The following is a 23,853-nucleotide window of genomic DNA, read 5'->3' on the forward strand; positions in this document are numbered from 1 at the left end:
TTTGGGAGCCGAAAGAGCCGGCTCTTCTTTGGTGAGCTGAGCCAAATGATCTGGCTCACTAAAAAGAGCCGGAATTCCCATCACTAATTCGCTCGAAACAGCAGCCTCCGTGCTCTGGACCTTGAACGCAGCACGGAGGTCAGCGTTGTCATGGTAACAGTTAGCCACGTGAGGGCGCTGCGGTGTTATCTATCTAACACTTTATGGCTTCTCTAACGTTTTCGTGGATAGAAATAACAAAACCAATGGTAAAAGCCTGGAATGCACCTTATATTTTTTGTATTTCTTTGATTAATATAGTTGTTTAGTTGTGGACAGAAGTGTACGAGTTATGCTAATTTACAGCAGCTGTGTTTTTGTATGATGAAATATCTGACCTTTTACACTGTATTTGAATGCATCACAGCAGGATAATCACAGGTGTAAATAATGACATTTAAAGCCTCCACACCTGTCTCATCAAGCCAAACCAGTGAGTGGATGTTCATTAATGTTATTAATTACACCTGTGCAGCCAGATAAAATTGTCAAACTAAATAACTGAACCCAAATCAGTGCACACGAGGAACATTTTTCATTTTTTCAAGAAACACAAACCTTTATTTTCAATATGACACTAAATGCAAGCCAGTAGGCCAATATTATTTTTTCTTTAAGAAACTTCAGTCAACCATATTATCAGAAGACTGTCATGAGAAAGAAATTCTTTTTTTTCTTACTCTATTCTTTTCTAGAGCTTTGAAGCAACATCAATTAAACAGTCAGACATACAAAAATATCAGCATGCATAACAGCCCATTTGTGTCGAGAAACGGTCCACTGAGGGCATAATGGGGAATGCAAATTAAAGCTGCTGCAAAGTCCAGAGTTCTGCAGAGTCCAGAAAAAAAAGACATGTCAAAAAGAGAGAGATGGAATATGATCATAAATTATAATAAATTAAGACAAAGTTGATGTAAAGACGTTCACAGAGGTGTCAACTGTCCGGCAGGCTCTCTCCTCTGTATAGTCAGTGATGTGTTTCCAGTTCCACGATGGTCCACTCCCCCTGCGGAGACGCAGCATCTTCTGGGGAGAAGCTGGTTACTGTGATGCTGGTGGAGGAGTCCTCCATGGGCGAGATGAGCTCCGCCCAGCGTTTGAAAGTCTCCTTCTCTGGGGACAGGAAGGCCTGCGAGTCCAGGCAGTCCCGTGACAGGGACAGTGTCTGCTTGATAAGGTACTGGGCCAGGTTGAGCTCCTCAGGCACGGGGTTTATGACGCCCAGGTTGGACTCGTGGTCCGAGAGGAGCTGTCTGAGCAGGCTCCAGTCCCGCTCCGCAAACTCGTTGCTTTTGTCATCGTCCACTCTCTGCTTTTCTTCCTCTGCCTTCAGTTTAACATTCCTGTCCTTGTCCGAGCAGTGCTCGAAGGCTTCTCCCACATCCATCTCGTAAATGGGAGAGAGGGCTTTGGATGGTCGGTGGTCATGTTTGCAGGTTTGATCCAATCTGTCACAACCATTGTCCCCTAAAAACAATTGACAATACTGCAAAATGACAAACTGATTCACTCCTCCACAGTTGTTTTTTTTCATTTCAGAGACTATAGTCACTGCCTATTACAATAAAACACTGATTACTGAACGTTTACCCTTAATGCAACTGTGTCCTTTAAAGGATATTCCATAGTGAAGTTAGGTGAGGAAAGCACAGTATGGAACTTTGACAGTCAATTTTAAATTCATTAGTTCAAAATACACTTCACATATGGATGTCAAGGTTATACAGTTGCCTTAAAGGTAACGCACAGAGGAACGCTAATCTAAATGCATCTCTTTATCCACCTGTTCAAACAAAGTAAGCCATGCATTGCCAGCACCAGTGAACTTTACATGTGTCAGTAATTAACAGTGATATGTTTTGAGATTTACGTGCAGGTCTTTGAACGGGCAGACCTAATAACCAGACTTAAATACTGTCACAAAAAAACTAAAATGCAAGCAAACAGTGCTTTACTTAGTAGCACAAAAGATTTATGGCACACCACCAAGTTTCTTTTGACATTCTTTGTGTTTTCTATTTTTAACAATTTCCAAAAAGGCAAAAGATGAAGTGATTGATCACAAAATAATTTACATGTTTGCGTCGGGATAGACCCTCGGTAATGGTGCAGCAGGGTTTCTTTTTCTGAATATGAGAGTGAAAAAAGAGAGACATGGCAGGACCATGACAGCTGCTCTAGAGAGACACCACAGACTTTACAGAGGAGGCTACTGACACTACACAAGCCTACTGACAACAAAACACAGTCTTCTTTAAAAGTAGATGCCTATGTATCTAGACATAAGTCTACTGGGTATGACAAAAGGTAATGGATTAAAAAAAAAACATACACAAAAATGATTGATGGTAGAGGGGAATGACAAATTAATTTTAATGTAGCATGCATGTGTGCAGTGCAAAAAATAAAAACAAATAAAATCAAACAAAACTCAGGAACAGGTACATTCTCGAATAGAAATAAAAATAAACAGCAAGGAGATGCAAGGGAAAATTCCCCAGTATAACACACTTTTCTGAGAAGCAGTGGCAGTTTAGTGTCATCTATTTTGTACTCTACCTTGATGTCAGGCAGTCACTCAACAGAAATTCCCCAAAAATCATTACTTGCTTGTAATTTACCTGAACACAATTTTAAAAAGGTGCTACATATAGCAGTTTAACATCAAAACATCTTTGAAAAATCATTTTGAGATGCTGGTATGTTTACTGTAAACAAAAAGATCATCGCTGAGAAGCCACTGACATTGTGTACCACACAGTTCAGATTTGTTTGAAGAGGAGCCAGAAGTTTGTGTTTCTCAAAATGGCAATGGTTAATGAATGAGAAGCCAAACACAGTGGTGCTTTACAATAAAGCAAAAAGAAAAAGCAAGGCTCGTAGCAACATCTTCTAAACGATGGGGTTTATGGGAAATGTAGTCTAAATTTTTAAGAAACACAAGCTTGACATTAAAGTACCTCAACGATGGTCACGGCAATAGTAATTTTACCAACAAACCACTATAGGCCCTTTTCACAGCAGCCATTTTGACATGTCATAGCAGCGTAAACACAGGTGGAACTGATCAAATTAATTACGGCCCCATTCCAATTTGTGTGTCACAGACATTCTAGTGAGCCAACATGCACAACAGACCCTTTTACATCCGACGTCATAATTCAACACGGTGTTAGCTGGAGGAAAATGTCATCTTGCTGTGTTGTTGGGTGCCACAATTGATATTGCATACATTCGGGACGGCAAACTGTGAGGCTCTAACGAGCTACAGTATCGGTGAAGAGCTTCAGATATGGAGTGAAAACGTTCTGTTAACCATAATTAGCCGTCACGGCTGCTGCGTCGCAGCGGTGAGCTCACCGCTCACACAGAAGGCTAAACTATTAGCGCGATGGAGAGAAAATGTTGCTAGTAGTTTAGCCTTCAGCTAACCGTAGCCGCAGCCGTGAGCCTTTGGCTGCGGTTAGCTGTAGCTAAACTGTTAGCAACATTTTCTCTCCATCTCTGATTTGCTTTGCCTTTGCCAGACTCTCTTTTTGAAAAGTCTGTTTTAACACTAACACTCTTGTGGTCCCTGAGAGTGAGCGACTGTACATATTCAGAATTTTTTTTTTTTCTTCAGCCATTGTTAAAAAACAAGCCAACAAAACTTGCTAGCTAGCGTTAGCGAACGCGTTCAGAGAATTATTCTGCCTCCACCTATGCTCCTTCCACAGAAATACATCAACCTGTTTACTAACAGAAAAGGGGTCTATACCAGAGCCTAAATGGAACAGGGCCATAATTAAATGTTATTAATTACACCTGTGTTAACCCTGCTATGACATGTCAAAATGGCCGCTGTGAAAAGGGCCTATTAATTTGGCAATGATACATTGATGTTAACATTATATTTAAAGCACCTTCAACTATGTCAAATTATCTATGGCTTGAAAAAAGGGCCAAAGACTGTTCCACTGCATAAAAGAAATGACAAAAATAATCCAAAATCTTATTTTTATGTACATCAAAGTGCATTGGTATAACTATGTCACAGGCCTTGTCACAAGGCAGATTCTTTTTGACAGATACAATTCTATGATCAGTCTTAGTGAAATGTAAACTGCTTTCCCCTTCTTTTTGTGTAAACTGAGTTACCAAAGCCTAAACGCCTCTGACTGAAGGTAGTTCAGTTGTTTTCAAATGTACAGTTTGGGTTATTTGGTAAAATGAGACCAATCTCCCATCTCTAAAAGGATATTGAAGTTGCAAATTCAAATTTACAACAGCTACACAATCAATGGGTTGAAATGAGAGGAAGCTTTTAGCTATGGAAATATGATGATTTCATTTGAATTTGAACTTGTATATTTAATTAGTTTCTACACTATATCCTTTTTTTTTTTGAAAGAGGGATAGGTTGGATGTAGGTAAGGTCTAGGAATCAGAGCAGAGGAGGATGGATCTTGCAGGGATAAACTAAACCTTCACTGATGGAGTTTGGGGATAAGAGATGGCTTTGGGGTCTAGGAAGGGTCCGTAGATCATACATTACCTGCTGGAGATTGTGCAACATGTACAGGAGAGTCCCCTGTCAGCTGAGGCTCATTTAAGTCTAGATGTAAATCGGCTTTCTTGCTTTCTGAGGGATTGGTGTGATTTTTGCGCAGCCCTCCGTTGTATTGTTCTGTGTGCCGCAGATCCAGGTGGCACGGGCGCTCCTGGGGAGGGAGGTCTCTATTGTCGGCATCCAGGAGAGGACCACTGGACTTCACTCCGTTACTCTCCTCCTGCACGGGCTCCTGGATCTCTGTGAGGAATATGGAGGATTCTTCTTCCTGCTCCTCCTTGTCGTGTTTTTTGTGCTCCATGCTTTCACTTTCAAGATGGCCCGGCAGGTGGTTCTGTTGGTCACCGGTAGGGGCGCAGTTGGACTGAGGAGCTGTAGAGTCACACTCAAAAACGTCACAGGGAGTCGCAGCGTCATCGGGCTGTTGAGGTGGAGTCTGGGCGCCGCCCTCTTCTGAGGCCAACTCCTCACACTCGTCGACAGAGAGCAACACGGAGCGACGGAAGTTGGAAGACGACTGGTAGTCGGGCTGGTCGTTCTCCTGGTCCACGCCGTCGTCGTCAAAAGCTAGGTTGACAATGCCCTGAAAGTGTGGCGAGGGGTCAGTTGGCGGCGGCGGGGCCTGACCTGGAATCACCTCAACTTCAGATCTCTCATCTTCCGTCGCTTCTTCATCTTCGTCTTCCTCTTCCTCCTCCTCAGAGGAGGAGAAGAGCTGGTGGTCGGGCACGCTTTTTACAGTCACGGTGGCCTCCACCTCTGAGTGCTCCTCCTCTACATGAACCTCATCTCTGTGCAACCAGGAACGAGGACGCTGTCTCGCTCCTTCCTCCTCACTGGTGGTCTCCGCCTCTCGTCCGCGCACCCGCACCTCCACTCTCAACCCCGCCCCGCCTTCGTACATCTTTAACTCCTCCGGGGTGCTCGTGTCGCTGCTGCTGCGACCCAAGAAGTCGTGACAGCGCATGGTGCCGCACTTGGAGACGCCTCTGTCGTTGGAGCAGTCGTCGTCTTGCGAGCCTCCCGCGTCGTAGTCCTCCGAGCGGGGCTTGATGTCGTCGGAGGAGGTGGTGTGCGTGCTGCCGGTCTCGGACTCCGGGCTGACCTGATGGTGGATGCCGCTCCAGGAGTCCTCTAAGTTAGTGTCGGTGCTTCCCATGCTGCAGGGGGTGTCTGCGGGGCGTTCAGCGTCTCTCGGAGAATTCGGGGAGCTGACCTCGTGAGCTTGCCCTCCGCGGATGACGCTGCTTGGAGAATGTTTTGCTTTACTCCCTTCAGTCTGTTTGCAAGTGTCTCCGTTAGCAGATTTGACATGGGGGCGTTTGTTAGCTGCTGGCGCACTGTTAGTGTTTTCTGGCTGTATTTCAGTCTTCCGGAGACTCCGCTTAGGGCTCGATTCTAGTTGAAGGCTGGATGAATCCCCTCCGCTCTGGCTCGTTGGCTGTGTACTGCGTGCTGCAGGCTGGTCAGAGAGCGCTACCTCTGCAACATCACCAGTGTTTTCAGGCGGAGCGAGCTCAGTTTGACAGTCTGAATTTTTACCATTTGCTGCCTCTTTTCCTTTAGTTCCCGATTTCCTGGAGGCAGCTGAGGTTTTGGAAGTTCCTCCAGCTTTTGGAGAAGCTTTCTCCATCGATAATTCAGTAGTACTTTTCGGCTTCGGTCCAGACTTGGCAGCCGCTGCTGAAGATTGCTTGGAGGAGGCCGAAGAGGCTTTTGGTGTTTTAGCACTCGATTTAGCCGAGGCTCCAGACGCCGAGGCGGGTTTTGTGATCTTCTTTTTATGAGCTTCACTGCCTGCTTTGTCCGGTGCTGAGGATTTCAAGCCGTCCTTGCTGTCTTCCTTCCTGGGGGAAGCTAGCTTTTTCATGGATGATCCATGCTTGGAGACTACCCCAAAGACAGAACAGGGTATTAATACATCGCTACAGAGCATTGACAGACATTTGAATCAAGCAGACTGTGAACATCTCACCATGGTGGTCTGGTGTGCCTCTTCCCTTGGTGTCTGCTTTTGCTGCCGTCACTCCAGTAGACGCTTTCTCTGCTGCACCAGTCTTGACTTTGCCACTTGACTTATTGGTGGGGCTGTGATTGGTTGAAACGTAAAAAAACAACAAAGTGACCACAGATGTTTTTACCCAAATAATTAATACCTCTGGTTCACATCATCATTAACAAATATTCATGAAAGAATCGCAGGGAAAGTAAATTAAACACCAGAGGGGGGCAGCAAAGTGTTTTTTTTTCTCCCATTTTGTCAAGGACAAGCCTCTGAGACATGAGAGGATTATCAAAGCAAAGAATTTCAAGTTGTTACTTGTGTCCTTGTGAAGGATGTTCAACCCTGGTTATTAACAAAACCTAACTGTAGGAGTAAGAGAACAGAGAGCACAGTTTTACAGTTTGAGATTTGCTGTGTGTCCAAGGTTGATGGATTTTCATGATCTGACATCTTAGTGAGTTTATTCAGTACAGTTTTTATACAATCTACATTCGATTGTAATGGTAGTTGATAATATCACAGGTTAGGTTTTAAAAAATAAATAATGTACAAATGATTAGTCTTGCTACCTGAATTGAGGTTAGAGGAGAGTTCAATGTTAACTTCTCTCCCAGAGCCTCTTCATTCTGAGAGTATACAGCTAACGTCACACAACTCCAGTAAAATTAAATGTGGATAATACCAGAGGTGTGCACAAATTTGATGACTTTAGACTCAATTTAACAAAATCAAAAAAGACTTGCAACTCGACTTGGACTTTAACACCACCATCACTTGGACTCGAGCCTTTTGAATTGAAAATACTTGATAACTTCCCAAGCCCAAAGATTAAGAGTATGTCATTAAAAAAGCGTGCCACGCACAAATCAATTCATTTCCCTTTATTTCCTGAATCAACTGACGTTAACACTGTTCATTCCCAGCAAGTCAACGCTTAAATCCCCAGATCCACTTTTTTTTAACCAATGACAGCATCCAGTCAAGTTGCATTCAACGTTACATCACTGAGCGCCAGTTGGAAAAAATGATCCATCCATTATCTGTAACCGCTTATCCTATTCAGGGTCGCGGGGGGCTGTAGCCGATCCCAGCTGACATTTGGCGAACGTGGGATATACACCCTGGACGGGTCGCCAGTCTATCACAGGGCTGACACATAGAGACAGACAACCATTCACGCTCATATTCACACCTACGGGCAATTTAGAGTCAACAATTAACCTAACATGCATGCCTTTGGACTGTGGGAGACTTAGGGTGACTTGGAACTTGTCAGTCTTAACTTGGGACTTGACCTGGAACTTGTCAGTCTTGACTTGGGACTTGCAAAACAACGACTTGGTCCCACCTCTGGATACTACATAGATGAACGGTTACCTGTACCATCTGTTCCTTTACAAACGACAGCAATCCAAAGATGCTATCAAAATATGTGTTTTTAGGCTCACAGCTATTTACTGGCTAACTTCCACGGTTGCCTTCCAGGGAGGCTGTTAAATATTGATGAGCTCCCAGGACAGATGGAGTTTGGATGATGCAGACTGTAAAATGGCTATTTTTAACATCTTTGAAAGACAGATAAGAGGATTGTCAGAAAACGCTACACAGCTGCTTTTCACCTCCTGACAGCCACGTGTGGCCTAAAAAAACAACCAGGTGATAACTGTGCTGCAACACTCATCATCTTTTACATTACTGAACATGTAGCCTAAAGTATGTTTGTTTTGCTTCCTAGGCTCTGAATACTTTAGGCTAATGGAGTTGGGTATATCGGCATTGAGCTCATATTGCAACTTGGCCTGGCCATGTTCAAACTGCAGTGAGGATGCATGGCACTCAGACTTGTTCAGACTAAACTCAAATTCAGCCGTATAGGCTGCAGTGTAATACAAACAGTAAATATAGAAAGTTCAATTCATTTTCTCTTGTTCTAATGTTTTAACCGATTTGCCAATGTCAGTGTAGGTGACTGTGTTATGGACAAGAGTAAGATGTTTTTGACAATCTGTCCGGATAACAGAAATGTATATCAGCTATACTTCAGCATTTGGATTCTCATGATCTCTCTTTGGGTAACTCAAACTTTTTTGTCCTTCCGATATATATCTTCTGTATTTTGCAAGTTATAAGTCCAAGTTCCTGGCCCCTTATCCAACCTTATTATACGTTATTATGGGCAACATTTTGCCACAACTTGTGTATTTTTCTGATTTTTCCCATGTTTTTGTGTCTAACTGCCTAATGGGGACAACAATTTCTGAAATTGGTCTAGTATTGAGGGAGAGCACTGTTAACGGCAGCTGCTCACCGGCAGCTGCTCACCAGCTGCAATGTAATCCTATTGGGGCAAGCTGTCACCGTCATTTCCGTCCAATAAAAGTGCTTGTCTTTGCCATGACAAGCTCTGATTGTTATTATAAATGTCTGACAACATTATGGAAAAAGGTCGCTTAAGGAGAAGTCTCGTTGTGAAATCTGGTGAGGTGACGTGTTGCCGGAAGACAACGGTAGAAACGTGGAATACATCCATGGGGGAAACGTGAGTGGCAGCCAGGCAGAGTTTGTTGTGTTGGAGCTTAGTGTTATCTAACAGATTTTCAATGTCATGGCTGAATATTTAGCTGATTTCCACAATGTGGATGAGGTCTTTGAATTCGATGGCTGCCTGTATTTATTTGAGCCACAGTATACAGACTTGCACACAATAACAGACTGGATTAAGCGAAAGGTAAGAAAAACATTTTATTTTCCTTGTAGAGTCCTTTCCATAATGTTGTCAGACACTTATAATATCAATCTGAGTCTGTCAGTGGCAGAAACAAGCACTTTTAGTGAATGTAACGTTACATTGACGCTGCTCACCTGCCCTTGCCGCTTGTTTCGAAGCTGGTGGCAGCGTTCTCCCTCAATATTGGACCAATTTCAGAAATTGTTGTCCCCATTAGTCACAAAAACACAGGAAAATAGGGTCCAGGTTGAAAAATATTGAAGTTACTCTTTAACACAGCCTTTTCCACTGCCCCTTGGTACTTTGGGCTGTGTAGAACTGACATATACATATAGATTCTTGTGGAATGCTATGCAGTCAGAGTGGTAAAACGGAGTTTATCTGTCTCAGAAATGAGAAATATCTCAAGTTATTTCCTGAGTATTGTTTATTTACAGTTGTATAATGCTCTTTAATTAATGTTGGCTTGTGCCAAAGATTTTGGCATCGGAGGCATTCTAGTTTCCTTTGTAGTCTAAGTAATATTGACAAATCACGTTCAAGCAGGCTTTGGTTGAATGCAGGTAAACAGTCCGTGTGGAGAGCAAAAGAGGCGGAACGCATCGGCTGAAATGCAATCTGGGAATCCTCCGGCTATCGTCTGACGATGACTTAGCTTTTTAGTGGTTCAAATTTAACTGGCTACTTGTGAAACAATCCGGTCGTACACGTCGTCTCTCAACTCCAAATCCAGTCTCAAGTTGCTAATCGGACTGTAAACAATGAGCAGCGCATGGAAAAGGAAGTCTCTTGTCCCGGATATCCACTGGCTATACCAGAAACCCAGAAATATAGCCCCTTGCCCCTTCCAAGATGGCACCCAGCATTTCACTGAATACACAAGGAGCGATGAGAAAGCCCACTAATAAGCAAGTTATAGGGGTAACGCTCACCTGCCGATCTTCGTTGTATCTGATTTCTGAGGAGCTTTTGACAGCGGGGATTTGTTCACCGCCTTAGCCTGGTGTTTGGGCTTGGCACCTAAAACACAGAAAATGAACCACATGCACAACTGTTAATAGAAGTATGTCAGGGCAGATAGCTTTGAGATTAATCAACCAAGAGTACCGATACATACAACCCTCGATTTACTCACGAATAAACCAAATAATCACATCTCACTTTCAGGGTGGGGTACAGAGACACATGCTGTACTTATACCGGCAGGACAGGAAGCTGAGTCCCACTTTAGCCATAAAACACTAATATCAAAGCTCAAAGTGATCAGTCAACCCCCCCCCCCCACCCCTTCCCACCCTCCTGTGGGACAGCTGTATAAGCTTTGACCTCTGCTGTTCTGCTGAGAGCCTCTACACTGATACCAGCAGGCTGCCAAGGACAGCCGTGTGCGCTTTGTTTCCTGATAAATCAACATTCACACGACACTGCCCTTGTCTTCCAAAAAGCCCTCTTGGCCATGACGCAACATACATCATACTAATTAGTCTGCAGGTCCTTTCGTATTCCAGCTACAGTATTACACCTGGAGCCGACTTGCCGACACTTCAGCTCGGATACGGCGATGTCCTACATTGTAATTGGTGTCAGTTGCAATGATGAAATGTAAAGGAGTCAATAAAGAGAGTAAACCTGGGACGGAGTGGGTGTTGTTGCGAGGGCTGCTGGCACCGTTCTCTGGCGAGGCGCTGCCTGATGTGGATGAAGCGCTGGGCTGAGCATGGGTGGTGCCAGCAGCGCTGTCAGACTTTCCTGTTGAGCTCTTTTGAGCCTTCGTCTGGCTCGTAGACGTGCAGCTCGGTGGAGATGTTTTAGGCCGTGCACCTGGGTTGGGCTTCTTTTCTTGCTCCCTCGCACCATGAGAGCTTCTGGGGCCATTGGCGCTGGCTACATCCCGCCTGGCCCCCGCCGCTCCTGTGCCGTTGACAACTGGCGTGCCAGCTGATGCCGCCTTTGCTTTCGTTGCTACGCTCCGGTCTCCTGGCTTCTTTGCATTCTTCGCCTTAGATGTGGGACCGTCTCCCGCTTTGTTAGCTGTCCCCAGTCCATCAGACTTCATGGCTGATGCAGCACTACGGGAGGAAGGAGTGGTGTTTTCGGACGCCCTCTGGGTCCTGAGCACAGGAGGACTCTCAGGTGCAGATGAAGGGCATTTTACAGCCCTCGACTGCAGGGGAAAAAAAATAACCACACTAGTCACGTAACTGTGAGACAGGATTAATCAGCATAGCGTGGTCATATGAAACTGAATAACATTAGTGGAGCACTGAACCACTGGAGCATACGACTAGAAAAAATACTGACTGACATCACCTGAACATCCTCACACAGTATATTGAGGTCTGTGCTAATCATATATCCTGTTGTGTTTTTTCTCGACTTGTCTAACAGTTGATTTCTCACTTTCAGATTTTTTGCAGAAGTTAATGGGAACAAACGGTGCCTCTGTCTTTCTACTTTATGTCATATTTAGGGCTGTCAAGCATTTAAAATATTTAATTGTATTTTAATCTCAAATTATTTTTTATCTGTTCAAAATGTACCTTAAAGGGAGATTTGTCAAGCATTAAATACTCTTATCAACATGGGAGTGGGCAAATATTCTTGCTTTATGCAAATGTATGTGTATATTTATTAGTGGAAATATATTAACAACACAAAACAATGACAAATATTGTCCAGAAACCCTCACAGGTACTGCATTTAGTATACAAAATATGCTCAAATCATAACATGGCAAACTGCAGCCCAACAGGCAACAACAGCTGTCAGTGTGTCAGTGTGCTGACTTGACTATGACTTGCCCCAAACTGCATGTGATTATCATAAAGTGGGCATGTCTGTAAGGGGGAGACTCGTGGGTACCCATAGAACCCATTTACATATCTTGAGGTCAGAGTTCAAGGGACCCCTTTGAAAATGGCCATGCCAGTTTTTCCTCACCAAAATGTAGCATAAGTTTGGAGCGTTATTTACCCTCCTTCTCTACAAGCTAGTATAAAATGGTTGGTACCGTTGGATTCCTTAGGTTTTCTAGTTTCATATGATACTACAATCATAAAATCACAAGTTGCGTTAATGCGTTAAAGAAATTAGTGGCGTTAAAATGAATTTGCGTTGACGCGTTATTATCGCATTAACTTTGACAGCCCTAGTCATTTTTTTAACTTTTGCAAATTAACTAAAAAAATAAAAACTGGGAACTCATAATTGTCTTCTAGTGTCAGTGGAACAATTACATCAGTGAATTTTTGTCTTGCAGGTTCAGAGAATCAGCAGCAAAGTTCTTGTTCATCAAACCACTTCCCTTAGAGATCTGTATGAGCTCCACTGCTCTTAACCACTCATGCCTAACATGTTGGCAATCCCTCTCTGGATCACCTCAGCCGGGCTTATCTTAGCTATATATCTGTTTAGAGAGGCCCTGCTGCTACTTTTATACTGTATCCCGTTGCTGTGAGGGTGGGGCATTTATGACATATGGCATCAGATGACCATGAACTGTAATCACTGTCAGAGATTACACAGCTAAAACAGCCTCATAAGTTCACATCATCAAGCTAAGTCAAAGTCCGATTTACAAATAAAACCCTTTTTTGTTTCTGGATCAAAAAATAACACTTTGAATAAAAGAATAAATGTTAATGCATGGTTGGATGGTAATATTACCTGTGAGCTAGTGAATACAGGCTTTTTGCCAAGTCTTCGATTGTCCCCTTTATCAATAGCATCTGTTAAAAAAAGATAAAAGAAAGGCCGAAGAGCATTAGATATCCAGTTAGTATGCAAAACAGACTATTCAAATCCAAGAATAACACACATGAAAAGGGCTGCACCATTTCTTTCCTCATCATGCTGCCTACTAGGTCCTTTTCTTTTTATGTGAGCTAGAGGAGCTATTCTTTTCATTCACAAATTCTCACATCCCCACCCTGTGTTTACTCTCTGACCATCAGGAAACAAACATTAAATCAATGGATTGATCAGTCAGACAAGGACCATTCCAAACAAAGCACAGCCATTTCTCAACTTAATACAAGAATAATTCATGATTTATTTTATTTAATCAAAAGCAAATGGGGGGACATTTTTGTACTTTTGTTATGTTTGCATTCGAGACCTGGAATCCGCTTTCACTGGCGAGAAATGTACAAGTAATAGGCACGCACTGGTACCAGCCCAATGAATTATTCATGCAGTGCATTTCAACACATTACTAGTGAGGAAACAGAATATTATTTGTCTTTTGTGGAAGCTTCATATCATGTGCAGACCCACAAAGACAGGAATCCAGCCTTTTCACTCCCACCCATTAAAACAAGCATGGCGCGTCTGGTGCATTTACCATGTTAGCGGACACTCATCTGCCCAAAGACAGGTTAAAAAGGTAGCTCACATGAAGCAAAACATGTACAAGAAGAGGTTAGTAGAGGCCAGGCAGCTGTGTAGGAAGAAGCCATTAAGTATTAAATCAGCCAGCAGCATATGCTCCAAGGGCTTCGGTTCATCTCCAATGATGCACAGCCACTGCTTCAGTGCTAGGGAGGGAGAAAAAAAACATCCACACACACACCGCAGCATGATTATCCTACTGTGTGTGACTAGAACATCAAGGACTTCCATCCTTACCTGCCAGTATCCTCTCTCTGTGTTTGGAAGACAGGGTCTCCCATCCCTGCGTGTGGCGGACCGCGTAAAAAGTCTGAAGCAGAAAGGTCCACAGCCGACCACGCAGCGTACAAATCTCCTGCCTGAACGGCTGGTGGTAACACAGAGGAGAGAGAGAGAGGGAGGAGAAGAATGGAAAGGGGTGCGCTACAGCACAAGCGAATCAGCAGCTGCTTGAAGAACCTTTCACCATGGCAACAAATACCCCTCCCTCCCTTTCTCTGTCCCTCCCTCCCCCCTCTGTCTCCATTGCAGAATCCACTTGAGCTCCCTCGAGCGAAAGCAGTGATGTCAGCGGCTGATGCCCACTCTCCTGTTTCCACGCCTGATTATAAAAACAGGGCTGGAAGGCAGGGAGGAGCCATGACTACCTCCTCCACTGCACTGACCACACACACACACCCCTCAGCCAGCAGATACGCAGCCAGATTAGTGACGGCCGCTGGCACACGTCACAGTGTCCCTCGGCCTAATCCATTCTGCCATACTGTACGGTATTTACAGGGGTTATGCGCTTTAACTCGTGCAGCCAGGTCACTTTCCTCTGCAAGTCATCTCACCAGCTTAACCTGCTGGCTCGCACAATACATTTTGTTGGTCGGTAATCTCTTAACCGTTTCACAGATACTTAACTACCATATGCCAACATTTCAATACTATTATACTCCGATCAGCCATAACATTAAGACTACTGAGAGGTGAAGTGAAATACATTGATTATCTCGTTACAATGGCACCTGGCAGTGGGGTGGGATATATTAGACAGCAAGTGAACATTTTGAACTTTGAACTTTGTGTTGGAAGCAGAAAAAATGGGCAAGCGTACGGATGTGAGCGACTTTGAAAAGGGCCAAATTGTGATGGCTAGACGACTGGGTCAGAGCATCTCCAAAACTGCAGGTAGGATGTTCCTGGTCTGCAGTGGTCAGGACCTACCAAAAGTGGAAGGAAAACCGGTGAACCGGCGACAGGGTCAGACCCGAGGCTCATTGATGCACATGGGGAGCGAAGGCTGGCCCTTGTTTTCTGATCCAATAGAAGAGCTACTGTAGCTCAAATTGCTGAAAAAGTTAATGCTGGTTTCGATAGAAGGTGTCAGAACTCAAAGTGCATTGCAGTGTGTTGCGTATGAGGCTGCGTAGCCGCAGACCGGTCAGGGTGCCCATGCTGTCATAATGTTATGGCTGATCGGTGTATAATATTTCAATACTTGTTGGTTCATCAACTCATAATCACAATACAGTCAAATTTCATCTATGGTGAAGCATGGAGTTGGATTGGAGAAATGATGCATTCTGACATTTAAAGGTGCTCTATAGGATATCAAGAGCATTAAAGGAGGAATATGTAGAGTTGACAGCTAGCGCTTTAAAATGGGTAACAGCAGTCTAAATTGTGTCTCTAATACTTGCCGCCTTGATAACCAGAGAGATGTGCCGGGGCTTTTCAGGTCGGGTAGAATCTAACGTCAACGTCACCCCTGTTGATCCGGTTCGTTTGCTTGCTTCCATGGCAGCAGAAATCTGTGTTTGCGTGCCAATTTGTATCATATGTGGCAACGGGGCGCCAAAATGGGCAGTGGACGGGATCACACAGATCCAAAAAAAAAAAAAAAACAGACGTTCCGGACCGGGATGGAAATTTCAAAGGAGAACATACTAGCTGTAACATTGTTGTCAGAGAAGCCAGTAATTCATCTCAGCATGTTTCCTTAATCTCTGATGACATATCATGGTCATTTTATGATTTAATACAGTAATTATATTACATATTGGTCCTTTAATATAGCATCAAACAACTATTTGCTATGTAAAGATATAGATAAGTAATGTCTACCTGAGCAGAGAATGAAGTCGCTCTCCCTCTGTGTGTGTTGTAATCAGAGCTTCTCTGTGCTTTGTTGACATAGCTGCGCTGGCCACGCACACTTTCAGTGCATGTTAGTGCATGTGAGCATGCCCCACTCTGCACTGCGCTCATACGGCAGTTATAGCTGGTAACGACGTCCTGACTAACGGCGCAGAAGCGTAGCCCCAACCCTCCGGTTCCGCCCCAGGTTAACATTGTTAGCTCTGTCTGTTAGCACCGTTAGCTACGAGCCTGCCAGCTCAGCTGTCGCCATGTGAAAAGCCGAGCGGGGGCAACAGAAATGCTCCCAATCTCGCATTTAGCACCTTTAAATAAACAAACTTGCTATAACCAAAGGCCAACATTTCTGAATAACCATAGCTGCAACAGGTCAAATTGAAACGTGGGATGATGTTCTTGTTACTCACTGGCTAAAAGGGCGGCTGCATCACTTATGTCACGTGTCGTTAAAAGGTAACCTGTGGAGTTTTTTACCTCTACTGGCGCTATGAAGTAGTTTTTGGAGTTTTGAGTGTGTCCCCGTTTAGTTTATCTTGTGCACGCCTACATGCAGGTGACATGATACACAGTTCTGCCAATGGTTTCACACTTTTCCACTGATGTGTAAGTGCTGGCAACGCGCCAAGATATGCTGCCAACACAGGCAGGGAAGAAGAAGAAGACTGCAAGCAAGTAAACATGGATGTAAACCTTGCTGGATTTGATTGGCTTTGCAAATGTTTTATGAGGAAGGAAATGCATGTAACACATTTGTTAGAGCTCAAGGATACACACGATGCATTTTGGCGAGCAACACTGAATGTAAACATTCTTTTGTTTGTTTACGAGAAATCTCCACAGGGTACCTTTAAATTTAGACAAGAGAAGGGAGTGTTATTTGATGTACAACTTGGAAAAGCTGAATTTTCCTAATTTTCTCACCTTATGAGACATTAATTCAACAACTCACAGTATACAACAATATATAATGTATACTGATGATAATGTTCAGTGTAACTGTGTAATTTAGAGCAAATGAATGTATGGCCAGAAGCCCAAAGAACCACCACCACTAACTATCATAGGGTTATAAATGTCTTATAATACCTCGATAGTCATTATAGAAACCCTGATTCACCCTTTCATACCGAAGCCGAGCAGCGTCAGACCCATATCACATCCTGGTTAGGAGCAGGGTTACAAAGCCACGTTGGACAACTCATGCTGACCCATTCAGACCAACCATAAAACACATACTGACCCAGAGGTCCTTGCTGTGGTCTGAAATGCCAAGTAAATGTGGAGTTTGTGCTTCCAAAGCTGTATGTTACCCTGCATCCAGAATGAAGTAAAGCACACAATGATACAGTAATGAACATGAAAGCACATAAAGGTAGTTAGAAAAGGGTTTTGGAGTAATTCTAGTTGAAGGAGATAGACAAACTGACAGAGAGCAAACATTTCTAACAGAAAGGTAAAGCTGTGTTCACACCTTTGGTTCATTTGGCTAACAATAAGGAGAAAAACTTGTTGCCTATTAGTCTGTTCAGGGTTCAAACTGACTTAGTACATTTGCCACCTTTTATGTGGATGTCCAATCAGTGTTGACGGTAAATGTAGTCAATTGAAGCAACAAATTCCTCAGTGTCTGACTGAGAAAGCTGAGTTTACCATAGTGATGTAGTTGGATGGAAAGGCGAACTACAAGTTATTTCAGCTTGGATCTGGGTTGCCAAGGGGCGTGCTCTAGATGCCACTCAAAACAGAACTTCCTTGTTCTCTTCGCATGTATTTCAAACTAGCTACGTTTCCAACAGTGAAAATGGCATCCCATAATAAGAGTGCAGAGGATGTTATGGACGAGAACTCATTTTACAGTGTTTTGGCTGACTCGGATATACGGCCGAAGAAATAAAGTGGAGAGAGGCAGAGGCAGCGGGTACTTTGGCCGTGCGAGAGGATATGGCCAGAGGGGACCCTTCGGGCGCCAGAAGCTTCATGTACATGGTACATGTAGGCACTGCTGGCACGGCTCTGCGAGCAGGAAAACTCAGCTTTCCGGGCCAATATAGCACGCACTGAGGAATTTATTGCTTCAATTAACTACAATTACCATCAACACTGACTGGACATCCACATTAAAGGCAACTTTTCTCTTTAAGTTACATGTATATATGTATAAGTATACAGCTAACTTATTCAGTTGGATAGTTTCGGGGAATCATAAATATGATTCCAGTGACTGATGCAGTTACTCTACACTGTGCCTGGGAGATTTATTTCTCTTTCTCTTCGCTGATATGAGCATTACTCTAAAATGATCTGGATTTTATCTGTCTTACATGACAACAGGAGGATACAAAAAAATCATAACTCAAGGTCCACTTGCTAGCTTTTTACAGGGGTGTTAACTGCATCTTATAGTCTTCCTCTGCAGAAGGAGTCGGATATTTCGAAGTTGATCCAACTGTCTAATCTCTGATTCAAGTTAGATAGTATGAGTTAGTTAGACCAAACTTCATCCATTGAAGAAGATCAGGAGCAGCAGTTGAAAGTTCTGGCACAAGCTAGTAAGTGGACATTGATTTGTTGATTGATATAAGATTTTGTCAAATTGTAACAGAGTTTGCTTAGAAGCAGACCAAAAGTCACTTTTTCTTAGGGCCTGATCAGTCAGAGCGTGTTTTGCAGTGCTGCAACTTGTTTTTTTTTATTGAGTTCCGATTGAGTGCTAACGTTAGCGTAACATAAACCATGAACTGTACGTTACCTTATAGTTAATAGTACAGTTTAAATTAATGAAAACAACTTACCTGAAATCTCAAGTACCGCACTAATTTGCCTCCTGCTGTTTTCTGTTCAGATCATGGTAACTACGGTTGATAAACTCAAATACAGTAGCTCCGGCTATCCAGCAACAGTCTACAGGCCTGCTGTTTTCGGTTCAGATCATGGTAACTACGACTGGTAAAGTCATAAAGCTCCAGGTATCATGCCACTAGAATGAGAAAAAACTCGAATGATATCGGGCGCTTTTCCGCAGGCGTTCAGGGCACTCCTGCAAAGACGCGAGGCGCTCTGCAACGCAAAACACGTCACTCTCATTGAAAACAATGACAAACAGCCGCACCAGGCTGCAAAAACTCGCTCTGTCTGACCAGGGCCTTAGTGCAGTTGTTTGGTCAGCATTCAGGTTTGATTGGCAACATTTTCACTGGCCTTAATGGACAGGACTAAATGGGAAAAAGCACTACACAGATGAGGTGTGAGCACAGCCTCACGGTCTCAGTATGATGTTAGTTTTTGTAAAGAAAAAGAAAAAGGGGTTCAGTACAGACAGTGTGCTTCATTTCACCTCCTCTCGGTTTTTCCTTCCCTGCTCCAGGAGAGAATCCTCTTCCATTTCATCTCCACATAGACAGTATACAGCGTCGAAAATATCACAGCAGTTGTCCACGGACACGCCCTCTCTGATGGCTGAACACAGCTTCTTCAACAACGTGGGCTCGCGGGTGAACTCTTCCCTCTGTAACGGCAAGGTAACAGACACTGAGAAAACCATAAAGCTGAATGTGTCCCAATAATGTCATCACAGTAAAAGGGAGAGTGCATTAGCATTAGCGTTACCCTGCAAAGCTCCTGGAAGGCCTGGGTGCGGATGACTTTAGGGAGATGCTGGACAATGACGTGCAGGCTCTCCTCCTGCAGCTCCGTGGCGAGGCTCCTCACCTGTTGGGCCCACTTGACTTCTGGGAGGCTGCCAAGCAACTGCTCGGTGCCACACAGCATGGTGACTGCGTTCTGCACGGTCTGAATGGAAACATCTATCAGCTAAAGAAACTCTCTAACTGAGAACACAAGATAAAGTTGAATGAACACGGTCCTGTAGAAAAGCACCGTGTGATCCCTGCCCGGCACCTATTGATCAGTGGAGGGAGTCCCAGAATCGTGTAATGGTTCTTGGCCGCCTCTAATTCTCAATTCTTGCCAAGAGTGAACAACAGCACATTTGTCTTGCTTTCCTCGCAGAGTGCACTCCACCTCTTTGATGTGATGAAAGACAGACTCGAGATTCAATTATCAATTACAAGGCAGGATCACTCCCCATCTGTCTGCATCCACATCATACTCCTAAATGAGTCCGTCTTTAATAACTGAGAATTTAATAAAGGTCATGTTTGATTAGATTACGTTTGAATTTCCTTCCTGTGGAAAAAACACTGGAGAATGGGTTGATGATATTGGTGCAATTACATGAATGGAGTACGGCTGATGACTCTGGGTGGGATGAACTCACCATGGTTTCGGTTACAGCCGTTAAACAGGCCGCGTGGAGCTCAGGGGACAGGAGGGAAAAGTTTCTCTCGCACCACGTCTTCACATAATGATCAGCAACCCACCTGGAAAGACACATCATAGAGTAGCTGTACATCACATGCTTTTAAATGGTAAATGGATAAATGGACTTGGACTTATACAGCGCTTTTCTAGTCTTCCGACCACTCAAAGCGCTTTACACTACATGTCAGCATTCACCCATTCACACACACATTCATACACTGATGGCAGAGGCTGCTAAGGTGCCAACTTTGCCCATCAGGATTTAATCTAAATACTCATTCACACACCGGTGGCTCTGCCTTCGGGAGCAATTTGGGATTAAGTGTCTTGCTCAAGGACACATCGACATGTGACCTGGAGCAGCCGGGGATCGAACCACCGACCTTCCGATTGGTGGACAACCTGTTCTACCCTCTGAGCCACAGCCGCTCGTTATAAGAGGACAATTCCTAGGGGTCGGGAAAAAAAACGATTCACCTATGTATCATGATTTTTTTTTTTTTTTTACAATTCTTTAATGCCAGAATCAATATATTTGCTTAATTTGAGTCTATGCGGAGGTAGAAGGAAGTTACCGCTTTTATTGTTGTAGTCTGAGTAACGTGATGTTATATCTGTTCCGTATCCGTCAACCAAAACAAACTGCAGTGAGCAGAAACAAGAAAGTAGAAAATGGCGGTGGGTCCGCGTGGATACGACCTGCACCCTCACATTATAAAACCAACCTGATAAACACTACACATCCAGCAAAGTATGGAAACACTTTGGGTTTCACACTTTGCCAGGAAAGTCAGAGCTAGACATCACGGCTAAAGCTGCATGCTAACTCTGTCATGGACAGGAAACGTTATCGTATTGCGGTAACGTGCGGTCAAGCCAGCCGTCACTCTCATCTCCGTGGTCAAATCAGCCGACGCTACAACTGTAGAGCACCCATATACTGACATTTATGTTAAATGCATTCAAACGCCCCCGATGGAGCTGATCATGGATGTATAAAGAGAACGGAGCTGACGGGAGAGCTAGTGACGGACTTGGCTAAGATAGCGGAAGTATACACATGTGACTATGTCCGGTTTTCAAAATAAGGTGTTAACAAAGGGAACTGTATATACAAAATAAATATATGTAAATAAGATTGATTGGATTATATTAACCAGAAGTATAAAACATGACATGTCCCTTAAAAAGAAAATACCACGAATTCGTGAGAGAAATATCTTTATCCTTTGATTTTTTTTGGTTGCTGGAAAAAATAAATAATTCCTGACAATGATCCTGATATATTTGACTTCAGGACGTCTCTGACTACATAAAAGCTGAAAATCAAACATTTTTAATGTTTTAATTTAGATATTTTCCAAAGTAAAAGTCCCTAGAAGTGTATGATTCAACTCAAATCGCAATAAATCGTAATATCGAATCGCGATACTTGTAGAGTCGCAATACTTAAAAATCGTAATAACTATCAAATCGCCACTCAAGTATCATGATAGTATCGAATCGGGAGATAGGTGTATCGTCCCAGCCCTTTCCTACGTTTCTGCAGTGTAACCCAGAGGATTCTCAGGCTCTGAGGCTCGAAGCAGCGGTGGGCAGAGCTTTGCTTGAGGGAACAACGCAGTGAGTGAGGATGAGAAGGTCAGTAACGCACTGCTGCACAGAGCAGCGCAGCGCCGTTCGCCGTCACACTCGCGTGACTCATCAAGACTCAGCAGAGACAACACGGCAAGCCCTCGTCCCCCCCACACGCACACCACTTCAACTCAGAACCAGCTCACGCACACACATCGCTCGACACATCCTATCACCCCGACCTACATTCACACACTTTTTGCCCTCTCACTGCAGTAGAGCAAGAACAGTTAGTCTGCAGAAGAATGAACTACAGGAGAGTTTGTGTGCACACAAATGAATAGAAAAGAAAAGGCTAAAAGCTGTGCAGCATAATGAAATATAGAGACATGACAGCGTATAGGTTACCAGTTAAATCTGATCCAAGTGCACGAGCAAGCTTCTCATTGCAATGCCATATACTAGTGGCTATGGAGTGTCTTATACTGAATCTTTAGAAATGCCTTAACACTGATCATTCATTCATTTAAATTAAGCTTATTTAAGATAAAAAAAAAAAAAATCTGTCAAGAAATGTGTCTCCTGTAGATTTATTCCTTTTGCCTAATGAATAATTAATTTAAAAGGATCGTTAATAACTATTACATTTTAATCACATTAAAGCAAATTGCATTATACAACGAACCTCAACCCCAAGCTACTTAATAACACAGAAGTATGAACCCACATGCTGGTTACCTAGCAACAAGATGCTGATGTAACTTGCAGTGGCAAGACTGGTGACAGGTAGGAATGCGTTTCTAGAAAGTCACACACACAAAAAAAAAAAAAGAAACTGGTGCTGCGTCCAAAATCACAAACTCTGCAGTACATACTCAATACGTGTACTATTGTTCAATATACGTTTGTGTGAATAAACAGTAGTATGTAGCTTTCTTGACGCACTGAATTGTAATTACCACGTCACTTGAGAGCCTCCGTGCCGGATGGAGACGTGTAACCATGGTAACCCGCATCAAACTCATGTGTCCAAACAATGATTTCTGAGAAATATAAAGTCTGAACTAATTCAAAAACTATATTACACCTAGCAAAGTGAAATCGTTACAGAGCCGTCCGTCGATGTCTGAATGCTGTGGTTACTGCCGCATCGCATTGTGGGATATTTATGGCAACGTAGTGTCCAGCGTTATAAATATTCTGCAATTTACATACTACTGGTTTCATACTAAGGTTTCGGACATACTTAAAAAATCTCACATACTGTTTTAGCGTACTAAATAGCATGTAAGTGTGGGATTTCAGATGCAACTTGGGTAAATAAAACAAAAGCAAAACAAATTTAGGGCCAATAATTCAAATACAGTGACTTTTGCAAATGCTATGTACATAATGTATTTTAATTTCCAAGTTCACGCTCACCTCTTACACAGCATGTGGAGGTTTTGAAGGCCCAAGGCGTGTGTGAGGGACAGACACTCCAGAACTGTTCTCTGAACCCCGTCAATCGGCTGCCGACACATGAAGGGAAGAAAAGAAAAAGGGCTATTTATACTCAGTACAGTAATTTGTGATGCTCTGAGGGCTGTGGAGTGAGAAAGGCATACCATATAACTAACACATGGTTAAAAGGGAATGAAACAGCATTATTATTGACACAGAGCATGCAGGCAGCACACAAAGGCAACAAGTGTAAAGCCAAAAGAATAAAAATGGGATTTGTTGTCTGTGTTTTCAGCTGTGATACTCCACATTCTGCTATATCACTGTTGTTTTGCACTACAAGGGATCACTACACTGATATACGATTAACTACAAATGCAGACTTAAAGTAGAAAAATTCTAACCACAATTTTGAATCAATAACATTTGATTGGGTGCAATAATGACACTTCAGCATTCAGAGTGCATGCTTTGTGGATCACATCAAGCAATCTCTATTGACAGGTGACTAATCAGCCTTTCAAGTCGGGATGCAATGATACAACTTTATCTCTCTGATACTGATTCCATTACCTAAACTCAGGGCATCTGCCAATACCGAGTGGTGATCCAATACCAGTGCTCTGTTTTACCAGATTACAAATCTGTATACCTCAG

General features: G+C 43.4%; 1 protein-coding gene across 4 annotated transcripts in view; it reads right to left on the reverse strand.

The window, feature by feature from the left end:
• Positions 1-570: 570 nt before the first annotated feature.
• The window catches only part of btbd8 (BTB domain containing 8), a 36,392-nt gene continuing 13,109 nt past the window's right edge, over positions 571-23,853 (reverse strand). For all 4 annotated transcript variants that reach the window (XM_074636466.1, XM_074636470.1, XM_074636469.1 and 1 more), the window contains exons 9-19: positions 23,176-23,264; positions 20,135-20,237; positions 19,465-19,647; positions 19,193-19,363; positions 13,951-14,080; positions 12,991-13,052; positions 10,954-11,488; positions 10,257-10,344; positions 6,567-6,679; positions 4,577-6,481; positions 571-1,509 (exon numbers count right to left, since the gene is read on the reverse strand). In XM_074636466.1, coding sequence (XP_074492567.1) covers positions 1,010-1,509; positions 4,577-6,481; positions 6,567-6,679; positions 10,257-10,344; positions 10,954-11,488; positions 12,991-13,052; positions 13,951-14,080; positions 19,193-19,363; positions 19,465-19,647; positions 20,135-20,237; positions 23,176-23,264 — 3,879 coding nt within the window. In that variant the 3' untranslated portion in view covers positions 571-1,009. The remainder of the gene's footprint in view (positions 1,510-4,576; positions 6,482-6,566; positions 6,680-10,256; positions 10,345-10,953; positions 11,489-12,990; positions 13,053-13,950; positions 14,081-19,192; positions 19,364-19,464; positions 19,648-20,134; positions 20,238-23,175; positions 23,265-23,853) is intronic.

The sequence above is a fragment of the Sebastes fasciatus genome, chromosome 5, assembly GCF_043250625.1.
Source record: "Sebastes fasciatus isolate fSebFas1 chromosome 5, fSebFas1.pri, whole genome shotgun sequence".
NCBI lineage: Eukaryota > Metazoa > Chordata > Actinopteri > Perciformes > Sebastidae > Sebastes > Sebastes fasciatus.